Source organism: Schistocerca americana, chromosome 1, assembly GCF_021461395.2.
Source record: "Schistocerca americana isolate TAMUIC-IGC-003095 chromosome 1, iqSchAmer2.1, whole genome shotgun sequence".
Taxonomy (NCBI): domain Eukaryota; kingdom Metazoa; phylum Arthropoda; class Insecta; order Orthoptera; family Acrididae; genus Schistocerca; species Schistocerca americana.
This window is the reverse complement of record NC_060119.1, coordinates 1,151,995,243-1,152,008,533: the sequence shown is the minus strand read 5'-3', so window position 1 is coordinate 1,152,008,533 and position 13,291 is coordinate 1,151,995,243. Positions and strand designations below refer to the sequence as shown.

Sequence of the window (13,291 nt, the reverse complement as noted above, 5' to 3'; positions counted from 1 at the left end):
ACACTATCCCTCCCCCTCCCCACCCCAGCCTACTCCTTACCCCCACCCAGTCGCCACTCCGATCATGCATTGGTGCTGCTGTTCGCAGTGTGGTCTCAGCTCTCTGAGACTGCAGATGTGTGTGCAAGTGTGTGTGTGTGTGTGTGTGTGTGTGTGTGTGTGTGTGTGTGTGTCTACTGCTGACAAAGGCCTTAATGGCTGAAAGCTTTAATTGTGTGAATCTTTTTATTGTGCCTATAGCGACTCAGCATCTCCGCTATATGGTGAGTAGCAACTTTCTTCCTTTGACATTGTTAACATTAAGTATAGATTTAAGTGTCAGGAAGTCTTTTCTGAAAGTATTTGTATGGAGTGTAGCCATGTATGGAAGTAAAACATGGACAATAAATAGTTTAGACAAGAAGAGAATAGAAGCTTTCGAAGTGTAGTGGTACAGAAAAAGGCTAAAAGGCTGAAGATTAGATGGGTAGATCACGTAACTAACGAGGAGGTACTGAACAGAATTGGGGAGAAAAGGAATTTATGGCACAGCTTGCCTAGAAGAAGGGGTCAGTTGGTAGGACATGTTTCTGAGGCATCAAGCGATCACCAATTTAGTATTGGAGGGCAGCGTGGAAGGTAAGAATAGTAGAGGGAGACCAACAGATGAACACACTAAGCAGATTCAGAAGGATGTAGGCTGCAGTAGTTACTTGGAGGTGAAGAAGCTTGCGCAGGTTAGAGTAGCATGGAGAGCTGCATCAAATCAGTCTCTGAGCTGAAGACCACAACAATAGCAACACGGAAAGAAACCATAACATTTGGTACAATGGTAATTATGCTCTGCCTGGCAATTCATAGTGGCTTGCAGAGTATGTTTACATAAGAAAACAGCTGGTACAGGTGAAGACTGTTTCTGGTCCAAGGTACACATTTCAGTGTCGTCTACTGGTGCCAAGAGCCCCGCCTACTCATAGGAATGTGATGTTGTGGTATGCAAAGGGGATGTATGCTCATCAATTTATGCAGGCTTGAGTTGCTCGACTGACAGTCTCCCGTTTACCGTCTCTTTCAATTTTGAAAGTTTGCCTCTCACATGCAATTACTCTGTATGGCCCTGAATATGGCGAAACCGGAGGAGGTGCATGGTGCAATCTCTGTGCCACACATGGCTTGTGCTTGCAAGGCCTTTGTGCAAAAACACCTGCTGGTTTCCTTGCTGCCAGGAGTGTTATGCTGAATGCTCTGAGAATGAGTTGCTGGGCAAACTGGGTGCATAGCTCCAGAACAATCACTGGCGTGGGTGCTGGCAAGATCACTTCTCCCTCAACTGTTCACTTAGACCAAAGCTAAGGTTGCATCAACACTTCCGTGTCGCACCGACATACATCTTTCTTGGGTATTTTCGTCTGACGTATCTTTTGCAGTGAATTAAAAGTCGTGGATGGTGATATACGGTTGAGCAGTAAGCCTTCTTCTGTTCCAATTCCCATTTCTAGTGCTTGCATCAACATATCCATTCTTTAGGTGACTCTACATTTTACCATTATCCTTCGCCTCTTTCTTTTTTTGGAGTCAACACTATGGGAACTCATCTTATGCTCACATTCACAATAAACATTGTTCAGTATTCAATATTTAACTGTACTATGCAAGCACAGGATAAACAAAGAAAAAGAGGATAAACAACCACTGTAAATAACAACAGTCACTATGCAGACAGCTGCAAAGATGCTTAATGTCATCTGCGATGATCTCTTTCACTTATCACAGCTAAGTATATTGCAGTGTCATCACACATACAGCCTCTTGTCGCTTGCAATGACTGAATCACATTCAGGAAAAATACATTGAAACGCCTTAAGAGTGTTATCAGTGGTATCAGCACAACACCATTTGCAGGTGAGACTATAATAATGTTGTCTAAAATTCATTAACAGTCATTCCACACTCTGAGATTCTATAGAAAAGAATGCTTGTTGCAAAAACTACAATAAAGAAGCATTATGCATTAGTATAAATGAAAAATTATCTTGTGAAAATATTCAACTGAATTTAATGTCACTGTGCAAGTAATATTCATGGGAAGGAATGAAGGAGATTTCAAATTCAGCACTCTGCTGGAAACCAAAAGAGGACTCACCCAGAAAGTATTCACTCCCAAAAATGCTGTGTAATGAAAAACTGACAGGAGTACAAACCTAAAATTATTAGCGATATAGCAAATGACACACCTGGTACCTATACTCTGGGCCATGTGAATCATATGTAACTCACACAAAAAAATTTAAAAAAGGTACTAAAATGCAATATGTTCACTTTATTTGCACTTAACAAGTTTACTTGGAGCAAACTAAAGCAGGATATTGAAAAAAAGTAAATGGCCCCAAGGAGTCAGTAACCCAACTATACCGTGGCAGTCAATGTGTTAAACACGAATTTGGTAATCCATTTGAAATGGCGGCCCCAGTATTTAAGAGGCTTTTAGATGAAGTTATGGGCATAAGTGATGAAGATTCTGTGTCTTTATTTAGTGATAGTTCAGACGAGTTTTTATCAGAGGAGACCGGATGTGAAACCGGAAGTTCTGATGATGGAATCACATCAGTGAATGTAGGAAGAAGAGTTTTATGTCCACATTAAGTCAAAGAACCAGACTTCACAGCTGTAAAAACCAGGCAACAAAGCACCTCTAACCATGTTAGCACCATAACTACTGCAGTTGATTCAAGTTCAATTGAAGTAAATGCAATATCAGAAAGTTCTGAAGATGAAGATGGCACACTTAGAACAAATTCTAATGAGAATGTCTGGGGCCATTTACGGGTAAAAATATGAAAAGCTTACATTTATTCATTCCTGTTCTGGTATAAATGCTTCTGTTGCACTAACTCTCAAAGGCAAGACACTACACGATTTATTCAAATATTTTGTAACTGATGAAATTTTAGAATATGTAACTCAACAAACATATTTGTACGCAAAACAAGTCTTAGAAAGTCATTCAGTAACTGTTAATCTATGACTGAAAAAGTGGATTGATGTCAGAAAAACTGAAATTGAACAATTTTTAGGATTTTTCTTATGGATGTCACTAAATGTAAAACTGAGGATTCCAAATTATTGGTCAAGAAATATGGTTTATCACAACAATGTCACGCAATCATTTTGAACTGCTTTTATGTATGTGGCATTTTTCCGATAACTAGTGCCCACTGAGAAACCGCTTATTCAAAATTCAACCTCTTATAGAAAAATTACTGCAGAGATTTCAAAGTGCAGTTGTGCCAGAGAAAGAAGTTTGCATTGACAAAACACTTGTGCCATTTCGCGGAAGACTAAGTTTCATTCAGTATATAAAGAATAAGCTCCATAAATTCGGAATTAAATTGTTCAAACTTTGTCTGAAGGGTGGCTACACCTTGAATGTGATAGTTTACTGTGGGAAGAATGTGAATCCTGGTGTTCCTCTTGCCACTTCTGTTGTTATGAGCCTTATGAGTGGATTACTAAATGAGGGCAGAATCTTACATACAGACAATTTTTACACAAATGTTCATCTAGCACACCAGCTTCTTGAACAATCAACACATTTAGTTGGTACTCTAAGATCAAACAGAAAACTGAATCCTCATGATGTTGTACAGGCAAAACTGAAGAAGGGGGAACACAAAGCAAAGTACCACAGGTGTAGTAGTACTGAAATGGAAAGATAAGAGGAATGTTCTGATGCTGAGTACTGTTCGTGGTGAAGAAGAAGCAGAAGTTCAAACCAGGAAGGGCACAAAGAAAAAACCAGCAATGATAATTGACTATAATCAATCAAAGTCTTTTATAGATCTTTCTGGCCAAATGAAGTCGTACTTGCATTGTCTAAGGTGGTGTGTGAAATGGTACAGGAAGTTTGCAATTGAATTGTTGACAGGGTCAGCACTGGTAAATGCTCATGTGATTTACCAATACATCAACAAAAAGAAGATCTCAACCACAGAATTCAAAGAGGAAGTGACTTTGAGACTGCTCCATACAGGAGATGCCGATGAGCCTGAGACATCTCTCACCAAAGCCACCACGTTACCTGCAGATTGTGCAGCCAGACGTAGGTGTACAGTGTGCTACAAAAAAATGAAGAATGAATTTGGACGAGAGCAAGCTGTCAAGAAATGCAAACAAACTGCATGGAAATGTAAGAATTGTGACTCATATATTTGCATAGAGTGTTTTTTCATAAAGCACAATGCATACAGGTGTTAGAGAAACAAAGTGGAATGACCCAAATTTTTCAGTTTTATTGTTGTTGCAATTAGAGTTGACGAATGTAAATAAAACTGTATGTGATTTGCAATCGACTGTGTAAGTAATATGTCAAACTAAATAATAAATAAATAAATAATAAAAAGAGGAGAAGTCCAATACGACTGAGCAATGTAAGTTATATATAACTCATGAATTCAAATGTCAATAACTACTGTCGAGTTCTTGAAAACCGTAGGCCACGAACATGATTTGTTACTGGGGCCATAACCTACTATAACACCGAGTCACAGCACGCTCCTGTGAGTTACAACTGTACCACGGAGAAGTTGTATTTACTTCACGTGGCCCGAAGGGAACACTTCCTGTGAGTTATATTTAACTCACGTGGCAGTCAATGTGTTAAGTGATGGGGCAAGATCAATTGATACAATGGCTGTTTGAGTGCATTTCTTTTCAGGAAAACAATGAAATAATATTATTAAAATTAAAGACTCCATTGCAAACAAATGTATGATATAACTATAACTAGTTTATAAGACACAAGAATTAACTTTTACTAATGTGTGCACATTTAACAAGTAGTAACTGGAGACAACTTACCAGGGGTTCCAGTAGCTGGCGCTTCATTCACATCTAGGCTGTCAATATCAAAACTCATATGAATTGGACGAGACCCACTTGGGTCAAGTTTTGCAAGTACAGCCTGTACTATATCTGAAACACCATAACGTTCTACTTCCTCTGTGCTATATGCTAATATACCACAATCAGACAGGAATTTCCTACAAGAAAATAATCAGCTGATTAATGTAATTACTGATCTCTCCATGCATAAGGTATTTATTCTGTCTAAAACTTAATACCACATATGAACACTGGCGCTATTGCTCTCAAGGCAGTGAAAGAAGTAACAATTTGCCTTTACAAAATGCCATATATTATCTCTTTTTATTTACAATGAAATTTTAATGTGCCACTCCTGTATTAGACTATTCTTCAGGTTTATTGTTTAATTACCCTCTCCCTGATATTTGGCTAAGTGACAGTGCTTTTCCCTCTGTTTGTGTCATTTCTAATGATTTTCCTGCAGTCATTATTTAAGAAAATCATGATCATAACAATACTCCACATATCAATGATTTTTGTGCTTAAAAAAAATCCTCATTTTTTTCTCTCTTGCATAATACTGTCTGCCTCTGAGAGAACAAATGCTCAAATGCTATAGTGGACATCCCTCCATCACAATAGTTATAATAGCTGTTGCTTATGGCAGACTTCTTTTATTATTATTCTCTTACTCCTATTGCATTTATTTATTACTATTCTATACATTATTATTTATAAATGTCTGCCCCTGGTAGCTGAGTGGCAGCGCGACAGAATGTCAATCCTAAGGGCCCGGGTTCGATTCCTAGCTGGGTCGGAGATTTTCACGGCGCAGGGACTGGGTGTTGTGTTGTCCCAATCATCATCATTTCATCCCCATCAGCGTACAAGTAGCCGAAGTGACAAATCGAAAGACTTGCACCCGGCGAACGGTCTACTCGACGGAGGCGGGAAAAAGAGCATTAGAAAGAGTGAAGCAGTTACCAATGGCCAAAAGAATTTCAATGGAGCTGACAAAAAGATTTGCTAAGTGTTGTGTTATAAAGTGACGAATCAGGGATGGTTAAGAAGAATGATAGTTAGAAAGTTTTGAAATGTGGCTATGGAGAATAATGCTTAAAAGTGAAGTGGACTGACAGACTTAAAAACAAAGAAATAATGAAGAAAATAGGAGAACAGAGAATATTACTGGATGCAATCAGAGAAAGAAAACAAGTCTTGACTGGGACCTCTACAGTGTAGGAATTGTCTGCAACAAATAATTATAGCGGTAAAAGTGGGAGGAGTGAGACAGAGAGGTAAGAAGGGAATTGGAATGACGGACAACGTTAGAAATGGATGAAAATACAAACAGATGAAGGAAGATGCTCACAACAGAATACGATACAGAGCCTCCAGTTGAAACCAGGCCACCTGAACCCTCCCCCCAGCATCGGGACTTTTCCTTGGAGCTCATCCTTCCCTCTCATAATCCTCCTGGCCTCAGTCTCCACTAACCCAATGCACCCACACCTTCTACCCTAGAGTCTCCCCTTCCTCTGTCTTACACACCCTCCAAATCCTCTCCACCACGTCATCATCATCATCATCATCATCATCATCATCATCATCATCATCATCACATGCCACACAAACTTATTAGCTCAGGTGCTTGTGTGTGTTGCATACTGCATGCCTATCCTGCACATCTGCTGCCTCCCTCTGGGCCATCAGCCACCCCTCCCCAATCCTCCCTCCCACCTCTTATTCCTGCTACCTATGCCACCCAGCACAACCCCTCAGCCCTGTCTACCGGCCGAACTTCAGTCACTGTGTATTCAGCTGCCACAATTTTTATGTGCACCTGCCGACAACTTAATGCTTCTAGTATCTGGTGAGTTGCTCCATTTCTCCAAAGTTATTTACTTTCTGTTAGGACTTTCCTCACCATAATTTCTGTAATTTAGTTAGATCACAGACTTCTTCAAAGACTAAAAAGTAGCGAGTAAATAATTAACAGATATACAGAATGTATTTTTTGTGGACCACTTCTGCTCTTTCATTCAATAGTAAAAAAATTAGGTCCAATCAAAAAATGTACATGAAGGTTTCATAATATACTACTGTCAAGAAAAGTTTTCTTAATCTATTCTCATTTTTCCTTCAAAATTGCCACATGATGTTGAATCATTTGCATGTAATGTACATACCTTTCGCCTGAGTCAACATCACGTAGACCAATGTAGCCAATGTCTTTCACAGAGAGCCTATAAAGAAAAGCAAAAGGATTTAAACTGTTATTGATTCCTGTACACAAGAAATATTTCAAAGAAAGTCAGATATTTATTTATACTCTAAGGCCTTCATTACTAAGCAGTAAGGAAAACTTTTTTTTTAAAAGAACAGTACTAAAGGCTAAAAATAGTAAACCATAGTTATGCATTTGATAAGTGGGCATGTTATTCTGAACCATATACTTATTTCTTAGCTTTTCTATGAAGTATCATGTGACCACAATTGCCTTTGCCTCTTCATATGCATGTTTGTGTTTGTTTGTGTGTCTATCGACCTGCCAGTGCTTTCGTTTGGTAAGTCACATCATCTTTGTTTTTACATAAATTCTCTAATAATATATACACATACGTTATCCTCAAGTCAAGCAAGTTTACAAAGTCCATGTGTATAGTAATACAACGTATAGACATGGTTGACACAAAGACAGTATCCTCTCAAAAAGAACAATTCAATTCCTAGTGGTTATCACTTGATAACAATCTAATAGGCCAAAACTGTGACTGCCATGAATAAATACATTTAATAACAAACAGTCCAGATGATAAATGTCCTTTGTCAAATATTGATGACCTGTGACAGGAAGCAAACAGAAAATAAAACAGTAATGGGAGTTTTTGTATTGACCTCTAAAGTAAATTTAATGAATAAGAGTTCAACGACTGGATGCTGGCTATTGTCTGTAAATAAACAAGTTTCATTTCTGCCACAATACATGTAAAGAAAATTATTACAATGAGAACATTACAACGAAAAAGAAATGTAGATTAATATCAACTATCGTCACTAGGCAAAGATTAATAATGAAACTTCACAGAGAACTAAAATCTAATAAAGATACTGATTTCATTAAATATGTTAGACTGTATAAAACCATATTTAAAAGAGTTGTCAGGGCAGCAAAACAACTGTCAAATAACAGGCTAATTTTAAATAATAAAAATAAGACGAAAGCTGTGTGGTCAGTCATTAAATCTGAGTTAGGTGTTAAAGCTTGTAACCAAGAAATTTCAAAAATTGACATTGAAGGAAATACTATTGTAAATCCAACTCAAATACCAGAGTACTTTAATGCATTCTTTATAAATGTAGCAAAGTCTGCTGTAGATGTAACATATTATTACAACAAAGTAAATCCCTTTGGCCTAGGTGAAAACTCTGAAAACTTAACAAAATTCTTAAAAGTTTCTGTGGAGGATCTAGAAAATGCTATTCTAACATTAAGAAACAAAAAATGTGCAGGTTTGGATAGAATACCTACCAAAGTTATTAAGGTGGTACACAACAGAATTGCAAACCCACTATCTCAAATAATAAATCAATGTTTTGAAGAGGGCCATTCCCAGAGGTACTGAAATATGCTGAAGTCAAACCACTCTTCAAGAAAGGATCAAGAGAGATCATGGGAGATAATCGTCCTATCTCGATTCTCCCAGTCCTATCTAAAATATTTAAAAAACTTGCTGTTGCACAAACCCAAAACTTCATTGCAAAATATTCTGTTATTCTAAACAATCAATTTGGTTTTCATCAGGGGAGAAACACCATAGATGTAGTAAACAGTTTCATTGAGAAAATAAGTACATCATTAGACAAGAGAAATAAGGTGGCAGGAATTTTCTGCGCCCTCACAAAGGCGTTTGATTCTGTAAATCATGCATTGCTTGTTTACAAACTTGAAAAGTATGGCATTAGCGGCAGTGCCCTACAATGGCTTAAATCCTACTAACCCAACAGAAAGCAAAGAGTTAGAATTTCTTCAAATGGTGCATATTATTTTTCTGACTGGAAAAAAAAAAAAAAAATCTCAAGGTGTTCCACAAGGCTCCATATTAGGCCCAGTCCTATTTCTCTTTTATGTTAATGACTTACTATTAAATATCAGCTCCCCATCAGTTCTGTTCGCAGATCATACTTCTGTCTTAGTTAAAGATCAGGATTAAAAAAAAAAAAAATTCCCAAATCTGTGATCAGTACTCTCAGTACCTTAGAAACTTGGTTACAGCTAAATGGGTTGAATCTAAATATATCTAAGACTCATGTGATGCAGTTCAAAACCAAACAGTCAAAATGTGAGCAGATTAAGATTGTACACAACAACAAAGGTATAGAAGTTGACTCAGTCAAATTCTTAGGTTTAAATGTAGTTAAAAATTTACGCTAGCAGGCACACATCAAATACCTGGCAAACAAACTGAGCAGCTTTGCATTTGCAATGGAAATATTATCAACTGTAACTGACATGGACACACGAAAAGTAGCATATACAAGCTACTTCAAACTCATTATTAGGCATGGTATTGTTGTTTGTGGTAACTCGACAAACATAGTGCGGATACTAAAAAAACATCATTTAAAAGTATGCGCACTGCAAATCACAAAGAACCATGTCGATTATTATTTAGAAAACTTAAAATATTAACTCTGCCATCCTTACATATACATGTGATTATTATACAGGGCTATTACAAATGATTGAAGCGATTTCATAAATTCACTGTAGCTCCATTCATTGACATATGGTCACGACACACTACAGATACGTAGAAAAACTCATAAAGTTTTGTTCGGCTGAAGCCGCACTTCAGGTTTCTGCCGCCAGAGCGCTCGAGAGCGCAGTGAGACAAAATGGCGACAGGAGCCGAGAAAGCGTATGTCATGCTTGAAATGCACTCACATCAGTCAGTCATAACAATGCAACGACACTTCAGGACGAAGTTCAACAAAGATCCACCAACTGCTAACACCATTCGGCGATGGTATGCCCAGTTTAAAGCTTCTGGATGCCTCTGTAAGGGGAAATCAACGGGTCGGCCTGCAGTGAGCGAAGAAACGGTTGAACTCATGCGGGCAAGTTTCACGCGTAGCCCGCGGAAGTCGACAAATAAAGCAAGCAGGGAGCTAAACGAACCACAGCCGACGGTTTGGAAAATCTTACGGAAAAGGCTAAAGCAGAAGCCTTACCGTTTACAATTGCTACAAGCCCTGACACCCGATGACAAAGTCAAACGCTTTGAATTTTCGGCGCGGTTGCTACAGCTCATGGAAGAGGATGCGTTCAGTGCGAAACTTGTTTTCAGTGATGAAGCAACATTTTTTCTTAATGGTGAATTGAACAGACACAATGTGCGAATCTGGGCAGTAGAGAATCCTCACGCATTCGTGCAGCAAATTCGCAATTCACCAAAAGTTAACGTGTTTTGTGCAATCTCACGGTTTAAAGTTTACGGCCCCTTTTTCTTCTGCAAAAAAAATGTTACAGGACGTGTATCTGGACATGCTGGAAAATTGGCTCATGCCACAACTGGAGACCGACAGCGCCGACTTCATCTTTCAACAGGATGGTGCTCCACCGCACTTCCATCATGATGTTCGGCATTTCTTAAACAGGAGATTGGAAAACCGATGGATCGGTCGTGGTGGAGATCATGATCAGCAATTCATGTCATGGCCTCCACGCTCTCCCGACTTAACCCCATGCGATTTCTTTCTGTGGGGTTATGTGAAAGATTCAGTGTTTAAACCTCCTCTACCAAGAAACGTGCCAGAACTGCGAGCTTGCATCAATGATGCTTTCGAACTCACTGATGGGGACATGCTGCGCCGGGTGTGGGAGGAACTTGATTATCGGCTTGATATCTGCCAAATCACTAAAGGGGCACATATCAAACATTTGTGAATGCCTAAAAAAACTTTTTGAGTTTTTGTATGTGTGTGCAAAGCATTGTGAAAATATCTCAAATAATAAAGTTATTGTAGAGCTGTGAAATCGCTTCAATCATTTGTAATAACCCTGTATTTTTGTACACCAGACATGAATTATTTGAGGGAAACCATTTTGTCCATTCACATGATACTAGAAACGAAAATTTTATGCTCCCAACCCACCGCCTCAGATTGTATGCCGAGGGAACAAGTTGAAGCAGATGAATTTGGGTTCACTTAAAAGAAAGCTATATGACGTACTGGCATTGAAGTGTTATTACTCAGTGGGTGAATCATGCGGGACAAACTGGAAATTTGAGCTGGATACAATGTGCTACACGTTCCAAGAAATATAGTGTTATTATTTGTTATAGTGCTATTATTTATTAATGGAAAAATCATTGTAACTGTTCTGTAAATTTTTGACATGGCTCCTGTACGCAAACCAAATGGATTGCAAATGTATGTCATGAGATAAATAAAACACAATTCACAAAATGTATTATGCCTGCACAGAAAACAGTTTACCTTTCCTTTAATTTAAACAAGGAAAGTCGAACATTCATTAATGCTTAAGGAGGTGGAAGTATTGGGAACTTATAGTAACAGTTAAATGTAATAAAACTATTTGCTGGAATTATAATTTTTTTGAGTACATCTACAAATTATTTACTTTATTTTGTGAACTGCAAATGCATATTTCCTTCAAAATAATATACCTACAAAGTTTCCTTGCTCACTTGTGAGAGACAGGCAGAAGTTCAAATCATTTCTCACAAAAATCTTAAAACTTATGCACATTAAAAATTATAAATACGTACTTGGGCACCAACCACTCCATTGCAGGCAAGTCTGGAAGCCATGTCTCGGCAATCTCTTTGAGTAAAAGAGCAACAGGCATGCCATGTGCATTTCCTGATGGGCTAGTGGACATTGTGTTAATGTCTGCATGGGCATCAATCCATAGTATAATTGGTAGCTTATCTCCCAGTCCATTAACACTGCCAGTGATGGAGCCAGCTGTAATTGAATGGTCCCCACCAATTGTGAGGCACATATGACCGCTCGAGACAATTTCCCGCACATGGTTTGATACCTGTTGTCAAAACAGTACTTGTAGAAACATGAGACCGTCTGTCTGTGACCATGTATAGTAGAAAATTCAGTACAGATTTACTATGGATACAACACATCTTTCGAGACAAAAATTTGTGAAATAGTAAGAAAAATTAACTTCATTTTCTTACAATTCTTACACTATGGGATAGTGGGGAGTGGGGGAGGGAATACAGAAGTGGGGCAATGTAGTCAGCCAGGAAAAGTAGGTGATGTATGTATGAAGGTTTTGTATCAATTAGCCCTGTCCAAAGCTCAGCACCATTTTCAATCCTATTTTATGTACCCAATGATTACTCAATGCCTCATGCCTCAATTATACAGAAGTGGTTACCATAACTCTTTCCACTACATGGATTCTTCTTCCCAGGACTTGACAGTTTGAAATTAATTTTACAAATGTTTTAAAGCAATTACCTGATGTTCTTTGTAGCTGCTAACAATACAAACCTTCAAAACTAGTATGTATGCAACCGGTTACGTATTAGAGACATCGCTACAGATTGTGATGCAATTTTGAACATGGGTTTCAGAAAACTGGAAGTATTTTCCAGAAAGTATACTGTTAACTGCAAGAAAAAGGGTGGGCATTATTTGCTGGTTAATGGTATATATAAGTAAAGCTGAAGCAAAACTCTAAGATGAGAAAAGGGGAATTTCCAAAGAAGCAGCACTCCTGGTCTTTTTGAAAAATGTAGATCAGAACAAGGATTTTTGTATCAATGGTAAAGTGTCAGTGAAATATTTGTTCCTCATTATCAACCACAACACTACTATCTGTCTAACTTTTGACAGGTCTTCAGACTGCTGCTTCCATCCCATGTGATAGCTGCATTCTGCACTGAGCTGCCAGAGTTGGCGGTCATGTATGCATGAGATGTGCTTGCTTCTGTGTATGAATGGTGCATGTTATTCTTTTGCTGATGAAAGCTATGGCCGAAAGCTTTGTGTAAGTGTCTCCATAAGTGTCTTAATTGTGCCTATCTGCAACTTGACGTGCCTTCTTTACACATCGTTGGTATTCCTACCTGGAGTTTCAATTGCTCAACTTCATTTAAAACGTAACAACATGTATCTCAAAAATAATATTATGGATCTAAAAAGAAAAGAAGTTGTTGTTATGGTCTTCAGTCCAGAGACTGGTTTGATGCAGCTCTCCATGCTACCCTATCCTGAGCAAGCTTCTTCATCTCTGAGAAACTACTGCAATCTACATCCTTCTGAATCTGCTTAGTGTATTCATCCCTTGGTCTTCCTCTATGACTTTTACCCTCCACACTTCCCTCCAATACTAAATTGGTTATCCCTTGATGCCTCAGAACATGTCCAACCAACTGATCCCTTCTTCTAGTCAAGT

The 13,291-nt window shown here is 38.3% G+C and overlaps 1 protein-coding gene across 1 annotated transcript in view; it reads right to left on the bottom strand.

Moving 5' to 3' along the window:
• LOC124551430 (arginase, hepatic) overlaps nt 1–13,291 on the bottom strand; it is a 69,605-nt gene that overhangs the window by 24,009 nt on the left and 32,305 nt on the right. The window contains exons 4-6 of the mRNA XM_047126440.1: nt 11,640–11,914; nt 7,032–7,088; nt 4,837–5,018 (exon numbers count right to left, since the gene is read on the bottom strand). Coding sequence (XP_046982396.1) covers nt 4,837–5,018; nt 7,032–7,088; nt 11,640–11,914 — 514 coding nt within the window. The remainder of the gene's footprint in view (nt 1–4,836; nt 5,019–7,031; nt 7,089–11,639; nt 11,915–13,291) is intronic.